Raw genomic sequence first — 22,384 nt, forward strand, 5'->3', positions numbered from 1 at the left:
TTTTAATGTGCCAATACGTGAAAAGTTCAGTGAGTAGCCCATTGCTCTTTTCTCACCTTGTATTGTTAAAAGATTTTTCTTTTGTTTGTGATTTGTTGCCATTATTTGCAGAACCCATCAGTGTTTGACAACTTCTGAGCTTTGTAACTTGCTCATACCGCTACTTCAAAAGAACAATTGGTTTTCCTTATGCAGGCCTAGCTCTTTCCTCCTTTTCTGTTTGAATTTATTCCCAGAGAAAGAATGTGCATGTTGGTTTCTTATTTATCCACTGCCTCTGTTATAACTTTTCATCAGTCTTGAGAATAATTGTGTGGGCTTTGAAACAATTGAATTTTGAAACCCTTTATTAGAATTTATTTTGGAAAATAGCAATATATAAATTCTTAATATTTTTCCCACTACCTCAACCTAATCAGGTTCTAAGTTGTCATATGACTTATCTTCTTTTGAAAATACACTGTTTGGATATCGGAATACAAAATTAACTTCTTTGTTGTTACCTAATGATGAACAGGTTAACTAAAACAAAAAGGTTTTTTCCTTTAAATCTAAAAGCGATTAACTTCAGTGTTCTTAGTCCTATTCTTGCTTGCATCTGTTAATTTCAGGTCTGCAAGTTTGTCAGATTCATTAGTTTAAATCATTAAAGCAAAGTAGTGTCTTAATATGTTTCTCAGATTTCATAAATATTATATAAATAGCTCATTAAAGTGATTGTAAGTAGATAATCCTCAACATAAAATTTATTTAGCCCATAAAGAAAGAATTCTTGGTCTTCTAGGAACTCTTTTTATGAAACAAACAGCATTAACCTCAGTAAATGTCATAAAAAAAAAGATTTTTGTTCATGTTGTCCAAACTGTGGTTTCTTTTGGAACCGATACCTGCCCTTTTAGGAAAGAGATTCTGAAGTAAATTGAGATGTTAAGAATTCCAAATTTGTTGTAAAAAGAGGATTCTAGGTTATTAGCTCTTCAGATTAAAAAAAAAAAAAAATCTAGGGACTTCCCTGGTAGTCCAGTGGTTAAGACTCCGTGCTTCCAATGCAGGGGGCATGGGTTCGATTCCTGGTCGGGGCACTGAGATCCCACAGGCTGTGGGGTGCAGCCAAAAAAGTAAAATAAAATAAAATAATTTTTTTAAAAATCTACAAATTGTGTTCTCATGGTTATATTTGTTTTTTTACAGAAGTTGAAAAAGCGTGCTAATTAATCTTCCTTTTGTTTATCACATGTATAATGACAGATATTTTAATCAAGGAAGTGATAAATATATTCAACATTTGGTAGTTGTCATTCATTTTAGTTTGTATTTTTTTTTGTTATTGTTTTTACGATTGTGGTACTCACTGCCTTGTATTTGAGTATATCATATATTGATGTTTAAATATGTCATATATTGATATGCTGTTGCCAAAACAGTGGATCAAAGCAGACATTGAAATTACTACCAAATACATTCCATTAATTGTTAAAAGTTTGCTTACATTTGTTTCTCAGCTTAATATTCACAATAAAAAGGGAAATAATTATAATAATCACTGCTCATACATTAGAAACAGTATCATTTGCCATTCACTCAAGAGAAACATTCTTCTTGTGCTGAGGTGTAGATCTTTATTTAAATATCCTGAAGGGGACATGGTGTAGTGAACAGTGTCATCCACCTCTCATCAATAAATATAACTGTATTTCCACAGGATTTATAGATTCTGTAAATTAGTGAGTCAGTAAAAGCAGTTCTCTAAGTCAGTAAAAACACTTCCACTCAAACTTGGGATGGTTCTCTTGATCCAAAAATAACACTTAAAAGATCTTTCAGGGCCCTTGTCCAACTCTCAGAAGGGTTTTATTTTGCCACACAGTGTGTGTGTGTGTGTGTGTGTGTGTGTGTGTTTGAATTTGACTCCCTTTAGGCAGGATATTGTACCTTCTGTTTTCCCCTCCACTTTGTCTTTACCTGCCTATCTGTTCTGTGCTTGAATTCCAAAGGTATTTACATTTGTAACCCTTGATGTATAGGTACACTGTACTTTACACTTTGAAAGTATATTGAAAATTATTTCTCTCACATGTGAGCTGGTGATAAAAATTTCATGGCAAAGATCTTAAAGTTATATTATATTCTCTGGCTAACACCTATAAATTCATATATATGGGTTATCTACCAAGTGGAGCATAGGATGGCATCCTTTTTTGAGAGTAAAAATGGATATCCATCCAACCTCATAGTAGGCAAGTGAGGCCAGTATTTTTCCTCAGAAAACAGTTCTTCAGTCACTTTAACATATGGACAAATAGATGATCCAGATCCCAAAGTTCAGCGATAATCTATACCATAGATATACCATAGATATATATACATAGATACTATACTATAGATATCTATGCTATAGATATTTTTTTTCCATAAACCATATTTTTTTTATTGAAGTATAGTTGATTTACAATGTGCTAATTTCTGCTGTACAGCAAAGTGAATCAGTTATACACACATATATCTTCTTTTTTTATGTTCTTTTCCATTATGGTTTATCCCAGGAGATTGGATATAGTTCCCTGTGCTCTACAGTAGGACCTTGTTGTTTATCCATCCTGTACATAATAGTTTGCATCTACTAACCCCAAACTCCCATTCCATCCCTCTCCCTCCCTCCCGCTTGGCAACCACAAGTCTGTTCTCTGTATAGACATTTTTTTTTTTAAAATTTTAGTTGCTTCCTAAATCCATTATATGCGCTACCACTTTACGTGTATTTTGTGAATTAAGTTGGATTATAGTGTGACTTTTTTTTTAATTAATTAATTAATTTATTTATTTTTGGCTGTGTTGGGTCTTCGTTTCTGTGCGAGGGCCCTCTCCAGTTGCGGCGAGCGGGGGCCACTCTTCATCGTGGTGCGCAGGCCTCTCACTATCGTGGCCTCTCTTGTTGCGGAGCACAGGCTCCAGACGCGCAGGCTCAGTAGTTGTGGCTCACGGGCCTAGCTGCTCCGCGGCATGTGGGATCCTCCCAGACCAGGGCTCGAACCCGTGTTCCCTGCACTGGCAGGCGGATTCTCAACCACTGCGCCACCAGGGAAGCCCCAGACATTTTTTAATGTGTAAATATTTTAATGCAGTTGTTACCAGCATTTCTCCGTGACCATAAAATATTTTAAAAGAATTGGAATATCTGTTCTAATTTAAGCATTGTCAGTTTCTTATAATGCTGTAAGATAAATTGGTCATAGAATGTATCTCTGCGTAACTGAATGGCTTTGACCTGTTTATAGAATTGCTGCATTAAAGTTCTTTAAATGTTTGGGCACAACCACCAGAGTGATTATTTTGGTCTAGTTTTAGAGTCATTTTTAGGAAGTAGGGAGTAAATTTAATTATCCAATGAAGCCTTTACTATTAGTATGGGATAACATGAGCTTAGAGAAGGCTACTAATCTTCGTATCCTCAGGATCAAGGTGCCCCAAGCCATGTTATTATCTTACCTAGAAGTGGTTCCAACACCTTCTGGTACTAGTTAAAAAAAACTGGATCCAAATCTTTGTGTTCCATTTTATAGAAATGAAGTGGTAATTTTTATCATATGCTTTCATTGTTGGTATCATAGATTGTGTGCTTTTGTGTATTTTAAGGAACATGGTCTATTGCTAAGGAGTCTTAAAAGTATATTCATTGCATTATTTTTTTTAAAAAAATTGCAATAGGAAAGAGAGCTTGAAGCAAACAAAAAAGAGAAAATGAAAGAAGCTCAACTTGAAGCTGAAGTGAAGTTGCTGAGAAAAGAGAATGAAGCCCTTCGTAGACATATAGCTGTTCTCCAGGCTGAAGTTTATGGGGCAAGACTAGCTGCCAAGTACTTGGATAAGGAACTGGCAGGAAGGTGCGTGGAAAATGGGTACCCCTGTGCTCTTAGGTGACCAACTGCGTAGTTAAAGAGGTTGACTCTTATCTCTTTTGGTAAATGAAATATTAATCTTTATCCTAAGAGTGATTTTATCATTGACTGTGGCTTACTGTTAACTTAATATTGATAGCATTACATATTGCAGATTTATTTAGCCATACTAAATAAGTATTTCCGGTTTACACACACACACTGCTAGTAAATTACTGTAAAATGCTAACAACTCTTAGAGCTGCACTTTTTACCATTTCCTGCCTTGACACCATAACAGATGATGTTCCCATGTACGGCAGGACTTCCGTAGGAATTCTTTCCGTGATCATTGAAACCCAGTCTTTCTTGCCCCTCAAAAACATGTTGGAATGACAGTGATTTTATCATAATAATACAGAGTTCTGCTTGCATTAATTTTTTATGGTAAATTATTCACAAACTTTGGTGATTCATTATTATTACTAAATAATTTTCTGCTTATTGTTCTAATGTCATATTAAGGACTGATGTGGAGCAAATAAAAATAATATCATCTTGAAGCGCACATTTTCTAATAATTTTACCACATTTAAAGAAATAATCGTTTTGTAAAAAGACACTGTCATTGGAAAAAATAGCCTCATCTAAAGACTAGTGTGATTGCATGCAAGACGTGAAACATGTTAATTGACATTAGTCTCATAAATTGTTTCTAAGACGTATATGAATTAAGTATGTGACTAAAGAAGGTCTCAATCATTCTTTTTTTGTTTTTAAACTACTTTTCCCTTGAAGACAGCTGTCTCTTTCAGAATTTTCATGTCTATAATCTGAGACACATCAGGAGGTTCCTGAGTATTAGTTTTATTACTGAATTAGATTTACGCGAAAACTACTTGTGTTCAGTAGTAATTCTTCTGAATTCTTTGTATAGTATGTATAATGAAAAACTAACTGAATTAATTATTTTCCCAATATGAAGGGTCCAACAAATACAATTACTAGGACGAGATATGAAGGGACCTGCTCATGATAAGCTTTGGAACCAGTTGGAAGCTGAAATACATTTGCATCGTCACAAAACTGTTATCAGAGCCTGTAGAGGGCGTAATGACCTGAAGCGACCAATGCATGCACCACCAGGCCATGTATGTTTGCCTTGCTGCTGTTTCTCACTCAGCCTTGCCCTTTGTTTAATCACAAATCCTTTGCGTTAAAAAAAATTGTACTAGTATTTAAAACCTTTATTTAAAAGTGAATTAAACTTATTTAAAATAGGTACATATTTAAAGTTTCAGCAACCCATATAGCTCTTTACAGATTTACTAACGCCCGAAAATGATATTTCTGAAGACAGTGAACTATTGCTAGCAAATGCATGTTGCTTTGGCTCATATTTCAGAATTTTCCTGCATCTTGATTAGGCATGTTTACAAATATTTTAAGCTAAGCAGAGAGTGTGTGATCCTATTGATAAATTGGCAAATATTTTTGGATAATTCTTTACAGGGGGACTTTTAGTAACTAGATTTATTTGTAGTTTCTGAGCTAACATTTATAACTGTTTGGTCTTGCATTAAGATGGAATTTGAGATCTGTGTCCAATTGTCTGCTTCTGTAGCCACCACTGTACAGGAGGTTTTCTTTCTACCTGGATGAAAATTTATTAAATTTCACTACAACAGCAGCCTAATGATACAAACCTTAATATAATAAAATCATATCTAACTCCTACCCAGTGGATCACATATCTTAGTATCAGATAAAGCCTGACCTTGAATAGTAAAATTATTTGTTGCCTCTGAAAAGATTATTGCAAGAAAAATTGATATGTACGTCTAGTTGGTGGGAGAGGAGTGGCGATTGCAATAAGCACTTATGCCATTGTCTTCTTTGGGACACTGTTGGTCCCCATTAACTTCTAGGCAGTGGCCAGATCATAAATGTTATTTTATGCTAAATAAAGGAATTTGAACCTTAACCTGATAATCATGAGGTTTTTCAATAAAATAGTGGACTAATAAGATTTAATATTTGTTTGACAATTACTTTGGTATAGTGAAGAGGATATATTAGAAGAGGGCCTAATTGGAGTCGGAGAGTTACATTTAGAAAGATAATAAAATAAGGAGAAAGTGGTTAGAGGAAGGACAGGTTTGAGAGAAGTACAATCAAGAGGATTTGGTGACTAACTGCTTTTGGTTAAGTAGGTGAGTGAGAAGGAAGTGTGGGTTTTTGGTTTGGGTAACTGAGTGAGATGGCATGCACTGATAAAGCAAATAGAAGGAAAGGAAGATTTTGGCAGAAAGATGATGAGATCAGTTTTAGACATGTAGTGTTTGAGGTGCCAGTGGGACGGCCAAGTTATATCCAGTTAGATATATGGCTCTGGAATTCTAGAGAGAATTCTGAGTTGAAGATTATTAGGTAAATCATCCTTTGAACCATGGAATTGATTAAGTCACCCAGGGAAAATATATAGAAAGTAAAAAGATGGAAGGAGACTTTTATGGAGTGAGGGACGGAAATGGATCACCAAAGGAAGGAGCCTGAGGTGGAGCTGTCAGATACAGGCCATCTAGGAAAGTACTAGTATAATAGACACCAAAGAAAAGAGAAGGTTTCAAGGAGGGGATAGTGAACAGTATCAACTTTCTGCAAGGTTCAGAAGGGCAGTGACTAACAAACGTATTCATTGGAAGTAGCCACATTCGTTACTAGTGACTGTAGAGAAGACAGTTTCATTGGAGCAAGTGGGGGCAAAACCCTAATTACAGTGGTTGGAGTACTGAATGTAGGAGGCAAGGAAGTAACTACAGTTAGGATTAACTGTGTGTGCCGGTTAAGGAAAGATGGAGGGAGGATAGTAGGTAAAGAAGATAGTGGGTGATTGAAGGGTTTTTATCTGTGTTGTTTTGTGTTTGTACGTGGTCAGTATTTTAAAGCTGGATGAGACCTGGAGTTTTTTCATGTGCTGAATTAGGGAAGGAACTTGTAGAGAGAGGGAAAGAGTAAAGGTACCAGAGAAAGAATTATTAATGGAACAAGGTCCTTTAGTTAAGAGGTAGACTCCAGAACTCAAAGAAATGAAAAAGTAATTAATGATCCAGTTGGCATTATGTTTTTCAGTTCTACAAATCAGTTAAAATGGATATAGATCTTTAAGTTATTTTTCCAGTTAAGATAAAGTTACCTCCTTTCACTTCTTGAAGATATTTTTTTATCAATTCCTGGCAGTGATTTCTTTTGTAGTGTCCTACAATTTAAAAAGAGATGTACCAGATATATTAAAGAAGTTAATAAGAGCGTAAGAAAATCATCGATATTTCACCATGTTAACAGAAGAACTATTTTTGCTTTCCCATTTTATCTATTTATTAATTACTTTCTTAACACTATACTGTGTATCCATTACAGGCAACTAATAAAGATTCCTAAAAGCAAGTTATAATAGTATGGGTTTACTCTATATGGTATATTATTTAAGTAGTACTAATTTTTCTTCTTTTTTTCCTTCAATAAGGATCAAGACTCTTTAAAGAAAAGCCAAGGTGTTGGTCCAATTAGAAAAGTTCTCCTCCTTAAGGAAGATCATGAAGGCCTTGGCATTTCAATTACAGTAAGAAGTAGTGCTTCCAGTCTTCTTTTCTACAGTTGTCTAGTATAATCATGCTCCTTTGTTGGACATCATTGGGAAATAAAGTATTCTGAATATATTTTCTAAATAACTAAATTTATCCCCATGGATAACAACACACACACAATTATGATTAAAAGCTAGAAGGGCGAAATGTACCAAATATTGCATTTCATCAACTTTGTGTTGCATATTTTTTCACATTTTAACATCTGTGAAATTGAGATTCATCTTATAATTATTTTTGTGGAACATAAAATAATGGTTTGTCTTACCGTTCATAGTGACTTAGATTTGATAAAATCTAATAGTGCTGTGGACTACTAATACATAAAATATTTTTATTTATTTATTTAAGAGAGTAGCTAATTGTTTTTTTTTTTTTTTCATTTTTTAGGGTTCTTTTTTTTTTGGCTCTGGAATGCGTTTTAAAAAGCACATGTATATTATTAATCGTTTTATTTAGAGGTAACTTTGATATTCATAATAATTTGATTTACCATTACCTAAATATAATAGCAAATAGGATTTCACTCAGTATTTATAATAAGAGTATAGGTGCTTACTGAAATGTTTTTAGGAGAATATCAGTAGAATAGTCTGTGACTATACAAAGGTAAACTAATTTACTGCTCTTTTTGGTTAGGGTGGAAAGGAACATGGTGTTCCAATCCTCATTTCTGAGATCCACCCAGGGCAACCTGCTGATAGATGTGGAGGGCTACATGTTGGAGATGCTATCCTGGCTGTTAATGGAGTTAACCTAAGGGACACAAAGCATAAAGAAGCTGTAACCATTCTTTCCCAGCAGGTAAGTTCCCTTTATGTAACTAAAATTGGATCTGTTGATTGTTCCTTTTTGAATCTGTTGAATACTTTATACTTCCCTAGGAGGTTTCTCAAGTAGTAAAGTGTATATATACAGATACTAGTTTCCTATTATAGAAGACATTCAGCCAGATTTACTGAAAAAGATTTGCTCTTCTTCACAGCTGTATAGTTTTGAGCAAGTTACTTAAGATTTGCTCTTCTTCACAGCTGTATAGTTTTGAGCAAGTTGCTTAAGTCCTTTATGCTGCAGTGTCCTCATCTGAGAGCTGTAAGGATTAAGTATGTTAATACATATAAAGTGTTCAGAACAGGACTTGGCTCTTAGAAGGCAAAACATTATTAATGACTAAAATGCTATACAAATATGAAGTACTATAGAAAAAACAGTGTTAGAAGTGGATTGATTTTACAGTCATAAATGTTAGAACTCAAGGGTCCTTAGAAATCATTTAGCCCAACCCTCTTATTTAAAATGAGTGAACTAAGGTTCTTAGAAATTAAATGATTTGCTTAAGGTTGCAGAACATATAAAGAGTTGAGAGTCATATCCAGGAGTCATATTTGTTATCCAGAGTACTTACAATGTTTTTTTGTTTTGTTTTTTTCCTTCAAGAATAAGGTTGAGGGAATTAGAGAGGTGTTGGTTAGTACATTGAGATATTTGTTGCATCATCAGCGTAGTATGCCAGGGTAGAATTGAATCTCAGAGTTGAAAGTGAATTTATAGCTCATTTAGTTCAACTTTACATGATGCATAAATATCTACAATATCACTAATTAAATAATTGTATTAAAGGGAGGACTTGTTGGTGATAAAACAGTCCATTTCATTGTTGTACGTTGCTGATTTTTAGAAAGCTCTTCCTCATATTAAGCGCAAAAATCTGTTTCTTCATGACAGCTACCCACAGACCTGATTCTGTCATCTAGAGAACTTTACTGAAGACCACTGCATTTACCATCTCCCCCAAAATGGTATTTTTAAAGCATTGCCTGATGCGGGAGACCTAAGAATGCAGTGCTAGTCTCTTTAAGTTGGTGTTTTCTCAACCCAACTTGGCTGTCATCCAGTAGCATAAGAGTGAGATGAACAGCAGCTGTGGTAAAGGAGATGTAAACAGGCAGTTCATGAGATACAAAGTTGTATGGAAACACTAAGCGCATGTTAAAATTCTGAAGTATAACCTTAAACTGCTGGGAAAAAGGAGCACCAGAGACTAACTTAGTGAGTAGCAATAAAAAAAAAAAAAAAATGGCATGCTTTCTTTTGAGCAAAGGCAGGCTATAATTTTCAGAGAATTACAAATACCAGACTTGGGTATAGTGATTGTAGTCTCTTATTAAATGACAATTGTAGCTTGTAATTTTTTTAACATGAAATAATCTGTAACTTTTTACCTGAACATAAAGTTGTTATTAAAGAATTACAAGATAAATACTACACATTTAGTCTAGTATAGTAGAAAGAGCAAGGACTTTGGAGTCAAATTTCTGTTTTTCTGTTTTACTTGTTCATCTTATTGAGAGAGTTACCTGCTCTCTCCAGGACTAACTCAGGTTTCTCATTCATGTACAAGGGACTATAATAGTGTTATTCTGAGGATTGAAAGATAATAATTTTGTACAATAAATACAGTAATTACTATTACTACTGAACAGAATACCTTAACACTTTGGCACTCGGTGAAAGTTAAGGAAAGGCTCAAGACCTATTCAGGAAGAAACAAGAAATCATTGTGTAGAGGTTTCTTGAATTAGAGAAAAGTTTGTGTGGTACCCTTAGGTGCAACTTTAATATCTGACTATTTAGATGGATTTGCTGAATTGCTATTATGGAAAGTATAAAATGGCAAAATGACTTTTAAACTGAACATTTGTTCCAAAATTCTGTAAATTGAATAAACATCCTTTTTTATTTTAGGTCTGTTAACAAAAATATTTTGATCAGTAGAAAAATCTGTAATATTAAAAGGAAATTACTTTTACCTCTTGAGATTCTAAAATTTCATTATTTGTTGTCTTGAAAGGAGCTACATCTGAGGGCCAGCTACTACTTCTCACCGCAAAGAATTTGGAAATCTTTTAAAATTATAATTACAGTAACTTGGTTTCCTCATTTTCTTTCCCCATTTTAGAGAGGAGAGATTGAATTTGAAGTAGTTTATGTGGCTCCTGAAGTGGATTCTGATGATGAAAATGTGGAATATGAAGATGAGAGTGGACATCGTTACCGTTTGTACCTTGATGAGTTAGAGGGAAGTAGTAATCCTGGTGCTAGTTGCAAAGACACAAGTGGGGAAATCAAAGTGTTACAAGGTAAAAATTACTCTAAAAGTTATAATTAATGTATTTATTATTAATGAACTTTAAAAATATAAAAGGCTTAGCTGTTCTTTAGTTACACTGTTTTAATGATGGAGAAACCATCGTTAACAAAATGGATAGCTTTCCCTTGCTAAATTATAGTTTTATTGTACACCAGTAACTATGCCAAAATTTTATTTACATGTAAGTTCTTCTAGAGTCATCTTGGACAAGTATGTGACCAATTACTAAACTATAACTGATCCTTGAAAAATAAATAAAATTCAAGTTTTCTAGACTCTGAAACAAAGACCAACATGCCTTTTAGAGTAGATACATCTTAATGTCATTTTGCTGTTTTAATGTGCATTCTTCTCTCATAATGCAATGATTTTACAGGCTAAATATGAATAAGTGATTAGACTGTTATCTCATGATTGTTATTAATAGAATCAGGATATGTGATCTTGAGGATTTTTGGTTTAGTTCCTTTGCTATCATTTATACATATTTTAAAGAAAAATTCTAGCACTTTCTTTTACATGGAGCAGTGGTTCTTAAATTGTGATACATGGATCCTTGCGGGACCCTGAGACCTTTCAAGGGGTTCTTGAGGTCAAAACTTTTCATAATAATACTAAGGCATTGTTTGTCTTTTTTTGCTGTGTTGATATTTGCACTTATGGTACAAAAGCAATGGGGGTAAAACTATTGATACTTTAGTGCGAGTCAAAGCAGTAGCACCACTTTACTAGTGATCACTGTGTTCTTCCTTGCCATCCACTCAGAATGAAAAAGAAGAAGAAGAAAATGCCAGTTTCTCTTAAGAATATCCTTGATGAAATAGTAAAAACTGCTAATTTTATTAAATCTTGAGTATATGACTTTTTAATATTCTGTGTGATGAAATGGGAAGTATGCATCGTATTACTGAGTGTATGCTGAACAAAGATGCTGGTCTTGAGGAAAAGTACTTAAGTGATTAATTTGCTAGCTGAACTAGCCATTTTTTTCATGGATGACAACATGACAATTTTTACTTGAAAGAATAACAAATTATGGTTATTCAGACTATTTGGCAGCCATTTTCTTTAAAATGAGCAAAGTGAATCCATCACTTCAAGGAGAACAAGTGACAGTATTTATTGCCAGTGATAAAACATGAACTTTCAAGTGAAAATTAGAATTTTGTAAAACACGCATCAACCACCATGAGCTCGACAGCTTCCTGACACTTAAAGAACTTTTCTAATAAGATTGGTGGTGATATTAACGAATGTGATTTTTTTTGATATAGTAAAATGAAATGTGTCAGCTTTTGCAATTGCTACGTAACTCAGTGATCTAATATTTTTCAAATGACCAGTGCATGATGTTACTAAATCCTGCATGGGTAAAAGAGCCATTCAAAGTCCAAGATAGACAAATGATTTTAAGGTAGCAGAGTGTGAGAAAGTTCATTGATATGGTTTTAGATTCTATACTGTAAAATTTTGGTATAAGATCAAAGAAGAATATTGACAGTTATCTGAAAAAACTAAGTTACTCTTCCCTCTTCTGTTTATCTGTGTGAGGGTGAACTTTCTTCATATACTTGTAACTCATTGAGTAGAAGCAAATAAGAGAATCCAGCTATCTTCTGTAAAGCCAGACATTAAGGATATTTGCAAAATTGTAAAATAATGATATTCTTCTGACTAAATTTTTTGGAAAGTAGAATTATTTTCACTAAACAAATATGTTATTTATGTTAACATTTATGGAGTTTATTATCATTTTTAATAAAGTAATAAATTTTTTTTAGATTTCTCAGTCTTAATCACTAATATGGTAAACATCAGTACCTCACATAACATTAATAACCCACATGAACAAAAGCTCTTTGCAATTCTCAGTACTTATTAAGAGTGTAAAGGCATCCTGAGACCAAAAAGTTTGAGAACTTCTGGCATAGAGTTTTACAGTGAACTGATGAACTGTTGCCCTTTTGGTAAATCTATATGTTGTGAATCATCTATACAAAGACAGCAGTAGCAATCATTCTCCCTGTGCATCTTGAACAAAACGATTGTGGCACTATGTCAAAACCTTGCGCTGTTGAGCTGCTTTTCGTTTGCTTTTGTTGTCTTTCACCCTTTCTTCTATTTTTTGTCAGGATTAGAGGTCTTGTCCCTTCCTTTTTGCAGCTGAGGCTAAAAGGTTCTCTATCACCTGTGTAAATTGCAGACTACTTAAAATGTGACGCAAATATGTATACTATTTGTAGATTAACCAAAATTAGTTTTAAATTTTATCTGGACATTGGACAAACTAGATGTAGTGATAAACTAGTATGTGCCTCAGTGAACTGAAGTTAAATAATGTGAAAGCAAAATGTAAAAGAAAAATACAGTTTACAGTTCAACAGGTATTTTTGTGAGTAGAACTTACTGAATTTTGGGATTGTGTGTATCAGTTCTAAGTTTCATAGAAAATTTGGTAGGAAATTTTATATAATTTTTAGATAGGTCCAGGTCCAATAGATAATATTAAAAAATCTGTACAGTGTTTGATATCTGCTATAAGAAGGAAGAATTCCTTTGTCAGAGATTGCTGACTTGATTAATCTAGGGTCCCGTTAATTTGCTCCATATTATTATTATTAATTACAGTGGGCATTCCTTTGTTATAGCTCAATAAAAGTATGACTTTTTTTTTTTTAACTAGAAAGTATCTGGTTTTTTTCTCCTTCTTTCAGGATTTAATAAGAAAGCAGTAACTGATGGACATGAAAATGGAGACCTAGGAACTTCAAGTGAAACTGCACTCGAAGATGGTGCTTCTAAATTAGATGATCTGCACAGTCTGTATCATAAAAAATCTTATTAAACTGACTATCTCCAGACAAGATTGTTAATCAGACTATTCTGAATTTGGGGCACTAGGGAAGACGGTGACAAAGACTGTACAAGATCAAGGGAGGCTGTTTGTTGCCTAAATGAAAGGCGGGTACCTCAGGGCTTCATGTGAACAATTCTAAATGCATAAAACGCCCTATTTTCTGTGGTATACCATAATTAGCTATTGCATGTAAAGTAATTTTGATTTTCTTAAAATTGTAAAGCACCAAAGCATGTGTTTCCCAAAAGGATAGTACTAGGCTCTTAAGTACCAAATGAAGCACTACTGTTTTATTTGATTCCTTTTCCATTTAGTAGAAGGACAGTGCTAACTGGAATTTTTTTAAGAAATAGCCTTTAAGAGAATAAATGAATTCATATTGTATATTCCAGAATGTTAAGTGTGGTGTTTCAAAGGATAGAACTTGAATTGCAGAAATGTAGGCTTGACTTAATTTTTTTTTTTAACTGAAAGAATGGTTTTAGTGTTTTCTTTTTTTTTAATTTAATATGCTTCCTGATATCTAAGTCAGTTCTTAATGATCATTTATTATGAGTTTGCTTTTCAGTGTTATTCATTCAGTACAAAATAGTTTTCTTTAAGCAATCCTTTATCAATCAATGCTGCACTAGAAATAGTTTCAGAAAAGTTATTGTACATTGTACATTTTAGGTTTTTAAAAGAAATGCAGATGAATGTAAAATATCTGTTCTCAATTATGTTGATCTTGTGTGCATGGTATTGGAGTATTACGTTATTAATGTTTAGTCACAAATGCTTTTTTTCTGGAATCCACGAAAGACAGTTTTATACATTTTGAGTTGTTCATAATGTTTGTCTTGTGATAGTCCTGGCACTTAAAGATACATCTTTTCTGTCAGTAAAAGCTCAAATCTATTACCATGTCAATGAAATACATTCAAAAGCAGTTTTCTCTCAAAGTACCTAACTGATTTGCCAATCATCCAAAAAGCTGAGGCACTGGAGGGTAAGATAAGGTGAACATGTTTTGATATGGTAATTGTTTTGGTTGGCTTTTCTTGTTTGTGTTTGTTTGACTAAAGTGCTTTTCATATGCAAACTAGATTTGCTATTTCGCTTATCCCAGGAATAAGCACGGAGTGCCTGCTCTCTTATTTACTGTTCCGCGGGCCACTGTACTGGGCAGGGGAAAGTGAAAACATTGCATTTAAAGAGATGATAGTTTTGCCAATATCATTGTTTTAAAGGACAAACGTTGAAGGGAATATTGATTGGGAGAAGGCTTTCAGAGTATTATCAGTATCTCTTTCTAATACTCAAATGTTATGTGATATGAAACACATTCTTTTATCTTTCCTAGATGCACTGTATATTTGTTCATAGGTAAATCTATAAAATGTATATACTTTATTTGGTGGTTTTGCTATTTATAAATTTTATGTTTTAACTGTTGCTCATTTATGGTTTGTTTTGGGTGGTTTTGTTCATCTGTATATCACCATGTTAATTTGTAATAGAAATGCACTTCGTAGTATATACGGTTACTGATATTAAAATACCTTGCAGCATAGCTTTGCCTCTAAGCAGAAGCTAGTATTTAATTGTACAACTGATTAAGCAAGCTACATGTTATTGTTTGCTCCTGGCAGGCTAGGCCTCTTAAAAGAAAAAAAGTCTTCTCCTTATGCATCCCCTACTCCAACACATGCCCCCGTGCATGACATGAGGTCTGCAAACTGGAATTGAGCCAGTGTATTCATTTAGTCAAAAAAATTTCCATTGACACGTATCTGAAAACTTTTTGTTTTGACTTGAAACCATGTTATCTTATCTTTTTAAAACACAACCTGGGATGGGATGGCCATGGCAGTTTTTCAGAGAGTATCTTTTATCTACTAAGACTGAATCCTTAGGAAACATTAGCTAAAACCTTTTAATTTTCAGGAACTAATATGTCTATAAAGGGTTTTTTTTTTAGAGCCTTGAATTGGCATTTCTATGAGGACACCGTGTAATATGAAGAATTGTATGAGATGGTTGTGATACAAACTTTCTTGGGCTGATAAGCAGAATGAAAAACTTCCCAGGTAGTTTAAAATTGCAAAGGCCGGTTCCCATTTCATTCCTGCCTCACCTTGGCTTTGCAGGCCTGTGTGAGGGCACTGTTGCTCAGATGGTGCTATGAGATTCCCGCCAGGTGTTTAGAAAGTACTCAGTTAAAAGTTCATTTTAGAATATATAGTCTTCGGGGGATGGACTAAGAATTACAGACTTTTCCCAAAGGACTGAATGAGAAACAGTTTTTATGTTTTCACGTTTACAGGAAAGAAGCTCATAACGAGTTTCAAGGACAAAACCAAACAGATAAGGAGAGAACTGTTGCAAAGCCATTACAATTAAAAAGGAAAAAGAAAAATATACATATGCACACACAAACACAATAGCTGAGAAAAAATTTTCAAGAGTGTGAGGGTTGTATGTATGTGTGTATATATTTACATTTAACTTCTAAAATTCTCTTCTAAGTGTCTGTTGTGAATATGATGGCAGACAACATTTAGGTTATGAGACTTGTTAAAATAGATTGAAAAGAGACGACAGTTTTTTGATCCTTGGTAATATAACTGAATGGTTTTAGCTGAACAGTTGTCAGAAGTTAGCCCAGCTTGTCATTGGTGCTGGTTCTGTTCCCCCCACCGTGGACTTATTTTGTTTTCATGTTTAGAAACAGTATATTGATTCATGTGTTAAGTTGCACATTTCTGACATCCTTATTACGTAATCACTATTCCACCTATCCAGTCTTCCACATAGGGTCAGCCTCAAATCTATAGGATTTTTGAGAAATGTATTATATCTAGTTGTGTTGAATTTAGTATTTTTTTATTAGCCTGTAAATAAAGATGGCCTCTCCTACATTAAAATGGTATTAATCGCATTAAAAAAATAAACATTTTGCAATTCTTCCATGTTATATATTTTATTTATTATTTATTTCTAGTAGCTTCTGTTATTTGTACCAGCAAGTCATAAAGTCCATGCAAAGGCTGAACCTAGTTACTATGGTGGAACAGTTTTTTTTAGTAGGAATTAACTGTTTGATTTTAAGAACTATTTAATCTGAATTAGTTAAAAGCATATTTGTTGGAAGGAGCTGCCAGAGCAGCTGTGGGACCAGTTTTCTGTTGAATTGTAGCAGATGCAAAAACTCTAGTCTCCTTGGGTGAGTTTTATGTTACAAATATTGATGGCGAATGTTGCCTTTGAGGATAACATTGATAAAAATTAGAAAACAAATCCTATTAGATACTATGTAAGAAGGTATTTATCCATTTTATCATCTAAGCATATATGATTTAGAAGTTCCCAAATTGTGTATAAAATCATTTTAGAAATATCTATAAGCATGGTTCAGTTTGTTTGCCTCAGAAGTTGTACATGTGGTCATTTATAGTCAACCTAAGAACTAGGTGTAGAATGTGTAGGAATGCTTTTTCTTTATCAAGGGTATCTGAGGTCAATCAGGAGGAAAAACTCACAAATGGTATTTTACTCTAAGTATTAATTAATGTAAACCATATTTCAGAAAATTACTTGAGTTATGAACATTTAGAAGTATTTATTTTTTTGTCATTGAGTAACTTTGATTTAGTCCTAATACAATATGCTGTGTATCAGCTTCCAATTCACCAAGCAATTTGGAAAAGTCTTTTCCCCAGAATTCACCCACATAGGATATTGTTCTGTTTATTAAATTAAAAAGATTATTTTATTTAAGGGGTTTTATAATTAACCTTTTTAAAAAAATTTTAGCTGAAAGGTATTATTGCAAATTACCATGTGCTGTTGGTGCTAAATATTTGTCTGATCACAAATCTTTTTCAGGTGTATTTTGAGAGCTACAGTCATGGTCATGGCAGCCAGGAGAATGCACCCCTCAGCTCTCCAGCAGGAAGGAACATAAGGGACTGAAGGCCCTCCAGCCTCTGCACTCTGCATCCCCACATTAACGCACAGGCTCTGCCTCACGCTGCTGCCAGCCAGGGACTGAGCATGGCAGAGAGTTGAATCCTTCACTTTGGCTTGAAGACTACCTGACGGTCTTGCCAGACTCCTTTAGGATTGCGTTATAGTCTCTAAGTCACTTTCACCCAACCTTCCTTCTTTCATTTACCTGGGGTCATGCCTGCATCAGGGGCTGGTTGCCTTCCAGCCTCCTACCAACCCCAGCTCCCACCCTGTTTTTCCTCACCAGCACTGCCCCTAGTAAGTCTGTTCTATAGCTGATCCGTTTTTGGTCTTGGTGTCTGCTTCTTGGAGGACCCAGACTAACACAAGTGGACCAGGAGTGAAATCTGAGAAAACTGGTTCATAGGAGATTAGGAGCTGGTTCATCTCCCTCCCAAAGGATGAAGAGGATGACATCCTGGCCGGTAAGTGGTGTACATATAGGCCTTGGCACAAGGTTATGGCTCAGTTACTAGATATTTCACAGATGGTGTGCAGAAAAGAGTTATCAAAGCAGGCCTGAACCTGTTATCCTTAGAAAGCCCTGCTTTTGAGGTTCACCTGTGGCTAGTGTCCAGCAGTTTGGACTTCACGGGTGTTCCCCCATTCCCTAATTGATAAGAGTGGTTTACTGTGCCTGAAATGTTTGTGCAGACAATAGGGTTTATGCTGAACACCTGCTTTCCTTTTGGGAATCATGGATTTTGGTACATGCTAGGCAAAGAGTGCCTACTTGACTGGGCACAATAAAAACCCTGGACTCCTATGCCCAGGCTCAGGCCAGCTTCCTGGTGGACAGTACTTTATACATATTATACATCATTGCTGAAAGAATTAAGCTTATCCTGTGTGACTCCATTGGGAGAAGACTCTTGGAGCTCGTGCTCATTTCATCTGCACTTTGTTCACGTGCCTTTTCCCTTTGCTGATTTTGCTTGGTGTTCTTTCTCTGTAATAAATCACAGTTGTGAGTACAGGTCTATGCTTAGTCCTGTGGGCCCTTCTAGCAATTCGCTCAACCTGGGGGTGGTCTTAGAGACCCCAGAAACAGGTGGTAACTTAGGCAAATATCCCCATGGAGAGGAATTCTCTAGAAGTTCAGTGAGACAGGCGTTTGATAAATATGGAAAGGACAGTGTCTACAAAAACAGCAGAATTGGCTGGTTACTGCTTGGTTGTATTGATGACCTATAGAAGGATAATGAGAGACTGAGGGATGTTATCAAGCTGTTAATACTGAAATGTGAGAGCCAAAGGACCTCTGGGGAGCTCATAAGGAGGCCTTTTCTCCTGCAATGGAAGGATTGAAACAGCCGAGATTCAGGCGGAACATCTAATTGTTACAGTCACAAAGCTTCAGAGACTTGACTTAAATGTTCAGCCACATTATATTTTGTGAAATTCAAGGTGCTGGTAGGGAAAACCTAGAACCTTGAAACATGCCATGGGGACACCTGGATGGATGCCCCTGAAGATGTTGACTCTGCAGTCCCTTCTGCATCCTATAGTCTTGCAGAAGCAGCCCAGCCTTCCCTAATAAGTCACCTCTGCTTATGCTGGAAGATGCTGCGGAGGCTGCTACCCACCACTCCTCCTCCCACCCTTTTCCCCCTCTCCCCCGCAGCCCAAGACAGTAACTGCCACTCTCCTCTCTCTTTGCTGCTAGGCCTATAACTAGGGTTAAATCCTAGCAAATCCTGGCTGCAGATGTGCTGGGCCTGGTAAGGGAGAAGAAAGACCACACATCAAAAAAGGTAAGATTTGGCTAGCGTATCCTGGCAGAAGCCAAGGAAGTGCTACTGGGATTAGATTTTTGACAGTGCTTGATAAAGGGCTAAACTCTCCAGTTGAAAGAAAGGATTCAAATTGGAAAAAATCCAGCAAAAAGTTCTTTATGAGGAACATACCTAAGGATACAGAAAGTTTGAAAGTGAAAAGATAAAGAAGATACACTAGGCATATATTCTCCAAAGGCAAGCTGAGATAGTTACATTCATACCAGAGAGAATAGACTTCAAGGAAAAAAAAAGCATTATCAGGCATGGAGAAAGCTACTTATATTCTTTTTTTTTTTTTTTTAAATTATAGTAGGTTTACAATATTGTTTTAGTTTCAGGTGTACAACAAAGTGATTCAGTTACATATATTTTTTCTTCAGATTATTTCCTATTACAGGTTGTTACAAGATATTGAATATAGTTCCCTCTGCTATACAATAAATCCTTGTTGTTTATCTGTTTTATGTATAGTAACTTGTATCCGTTAATTCCATACTTCTAATTTATCCCTCCCCACTCCTTTCCCCTTTGATTTACCATAAGTTTGTTTTCTGTGTCTTTGAGTCTGTTTCTGTTTTGTAGATAGATTCATTTGTATTATTTTTTAGATTTCATATTTAAGTGATATCATATAATGTTTGTCTTTCTATGTCTGACTTCACTTAATATAATATTCTCTAGGTTGTTTCATGTTGTTGCAAGTAGCAATAATTCATTCTTTTTTATGGCTGGGTAGTATTCCATTGTATACATATACCACATCTTCTTAAACCAGTCGTCTATTGATGGGCCTTGGGTTGTTTCCATGTCTTGGCTATTGTAAATAATGCTGCTATGAACATTGGGGTGCATGTATCTTTTCAGATTAGAGTTTTCATCTTTTCTGGATACATGCTCAGGAGTGAGATTGCTGGATCATATGGTAGCTCTACTTTCAGTTTTTTAAGGAACCTCCATACAGTTTTCCATAGTGACTGCACCAATTTACATTTCTACCAAGAGTGTAGGAGGGTTTCCTTTTCTCCACGCCCTCCAGCATTTATTATTTGTACACTTTTTGATGACATCCATTCCGACTGGTGTGAAGTGATACCTCATTGTGGTTTTAATTTGCATTTCTCTAATAGTTAGCAAAGTTGAGCATCTTTTCATGTGCCTGTTGGCCATCTGAATGTCTTCCTTGGGGAACTGTCTATATCTTCTTTGGAGCAATGTCTACTTAGGTCTTCTGTGCATTTTCTGATTGGGTTGTTCGTTGTTTTGATATTGAGTTGTATGAGCTGTTTGTATATATTTTGGATACTAATGTCAGTCGGATTGTTTGCAAATATTTTCTCCCATTCCATATGTTGTCTTTTTCTTTTGTTAATGGTTTCCTTTGCTGTGCAAAAGCTTTTAAGTTTGATTAGGTTCAATTTGCTTATTTTTGCTTTTATTTCTTTTGCCTTGGGAAACTGATCTAAGAAAATACGGCTACAATTTATGTCCAAGAATGTTTTCTCTATATTCTCTTCTAGGAGTTTTATGGTGTCATGACAAACCATTTTGAGTTTAGTTTTGCATGTGGTGTGATGAGAGGTTCTAATTTCACTGATTTACATGTAGCTGTCCAGCTTGCCTAGCACCACGTGTTGAAGAGACTGTCTTTTCTTCATTGTATATTCTTGCCTCCTTTGTTGTAGATTAATTGACCATAGGTGTGTGGGTTTATTTCTGGGCTCTGTGTTCTTTTCCATTGATCTATATGTCTGTTTTTGTACCAACACCACGCTGTTTTGATTATTGTAGCTTTGTAGTATTGTCTGAAGTCTGGAATGATTATGCCTCCAGCTTTGTTCTTTTTCCTCACAGTTGTTTTTTTTTTTAATTTTATTTATTTATTTATTTATTTATGGCTGTGTTGGGTCTTCGTTTCTGTGCGAGGGCTTTCTCCAGTTGCGGCAAGTGGGGGCCACTCTTCATCGCAGTGCGCAGGCCTCTCACCATCGCGGCCTCTCTTGTTGCAGGGCACAGCCTCCAGACGCGCAGGCTCAGCAATTGTGGCTCACGGGCCTAGTCACTCCGCGGCATGTGGGATCTTCCCAGACCAGGGCTCGAACCCATGTCCCCCGCATTGGCAGGCAGATTCTCAACCACTGTGCCACCAGGGAAGCCCCTCACAGTTGTTTTGACATTTCTGGGCCTTTTGTGGTTCTGTATAAATTTTATTATTATTTATTCCAGTTCTTTGAGAAATGTCATGGGTATTTTGATAGGGATCCCATTAAATCTGTAGATTGACTCCCTCTTGCAAGAGCATGGGAATCACAATTAACTGCTGAACAATCATGTCAGGAAGACACTGGAGCTCAGCAAAAAAGATACCCCACATACAAAGATAAAGGAAAAGCCACAATGAGACAGTAGGAGGGGCGCAATCACAATAAAATCAAATCCCATAATCGCTGGGTGGGTGACTCACAAACTGGAGAACAATTATACCACAGACGTCCACCCACTGGAGTGAAGGTTCTGAGCCCCATGTCAGGCTTCCCAACCTGGGTGTCTGGCAACGGGAGGAGGAATTCCCAGAGAATCAGACTTTGAAGGCTAGCGGGATTTGATTGCAGGACTTCGACAGGACTGGGAGAAACAGAGACTCCACTCTTGAAGGGCACACACAGGGTAGTGTGCACATTGAGACCCAGGGGGAAGGAGCACTGACCCCATAGGAGACTGAGCCAGGCCTGCCTGTTGGTGTTGGAGGGCCTCTTGCAGAGGCGGGGGGCAGCTCTGGCTCACTGCGAGGACAAGGACACTCACTGGCAGCAGAAGTTCTGGGAAGTACTCCTTGGGATGAGCCCTCCTGGAGTCCACCGTTAGCCCCACCAAAGAGCCTGCAGGTTCCAGTGCTGGGTTGCCTCAGGCTGAACAACCAACAGGGAGGGAACGCAGTCCCACCCATCAGCAGAGAATCGGATTAAAGTTTTAGTGAGATCTGCCCACCAGAGCAACACCTAGCTCTACCCACCACCAGTCCCTCCCATCAGGAAGCTGGCACAAGCCTCTTAGATAGCCTCATCCACCAGAGGGCAGACAGCAGAAGC

The 22,384-nt window shown here is 35.9% G+C and overlaps 1 protein-coding gene across 2 annotated transcripts in view; it reads left to right on the forward strand.

The window, feature by feature from the left end:
• Window positions 1-16,486, forward strand: part of GOPC (golgi associated PDZ and coiled-coil motif containing) — a 35,753-nt gene extending 19,267 nt beyond the window's left edge. For both annotated transcript variants that reach the window (XM_082406210.1, XM_082406211.1), the window contains 6 exons: window positions 3,706-3,881; window positions 4,861-5,026; window positions 7,402-7,497; window positions 8,162-8,326; window positions 10,482-10,662; window positions 13,388-16,486. In XM_082406210.1, coding sequence (XP_082262336.1) covers window positions 3,706-3,881; window positions 4,861-5,026; window positions 7,402-7,497; window positions 8,162-8,326; window positions 10,482-10,662; window positions 13,388-13,518 — 915 coding nt within the window. In that variant the 3' untranslated portion in view covers window positions 13,519-16,486. The remainder of the gene's footprint in view (window positions 1-3,705; window positions 3,882-4,860; window positions 5,027-7,401; window positions 7,498-8,161; window positions 8,327-10,481; window positions 10,663-13,387) is intronic.
• The last annotated feature ends 5,898 nt before the right edge of the window (window positions 16,487-22,384 follow it).

This window comes from Balaenoptera borealis, assembly GCF_965194805.1.
Source record: "Balaenoptera borealis genome assembly, chromosome: 9".
In the NCBI taxonomy this organism is placed as follows: Eukaryota; Metazoa; Chordata; class Mammalia; order Artiodactyla; family Balaenopteridae; genus Balaenoptera; species Balaenoptera borealis.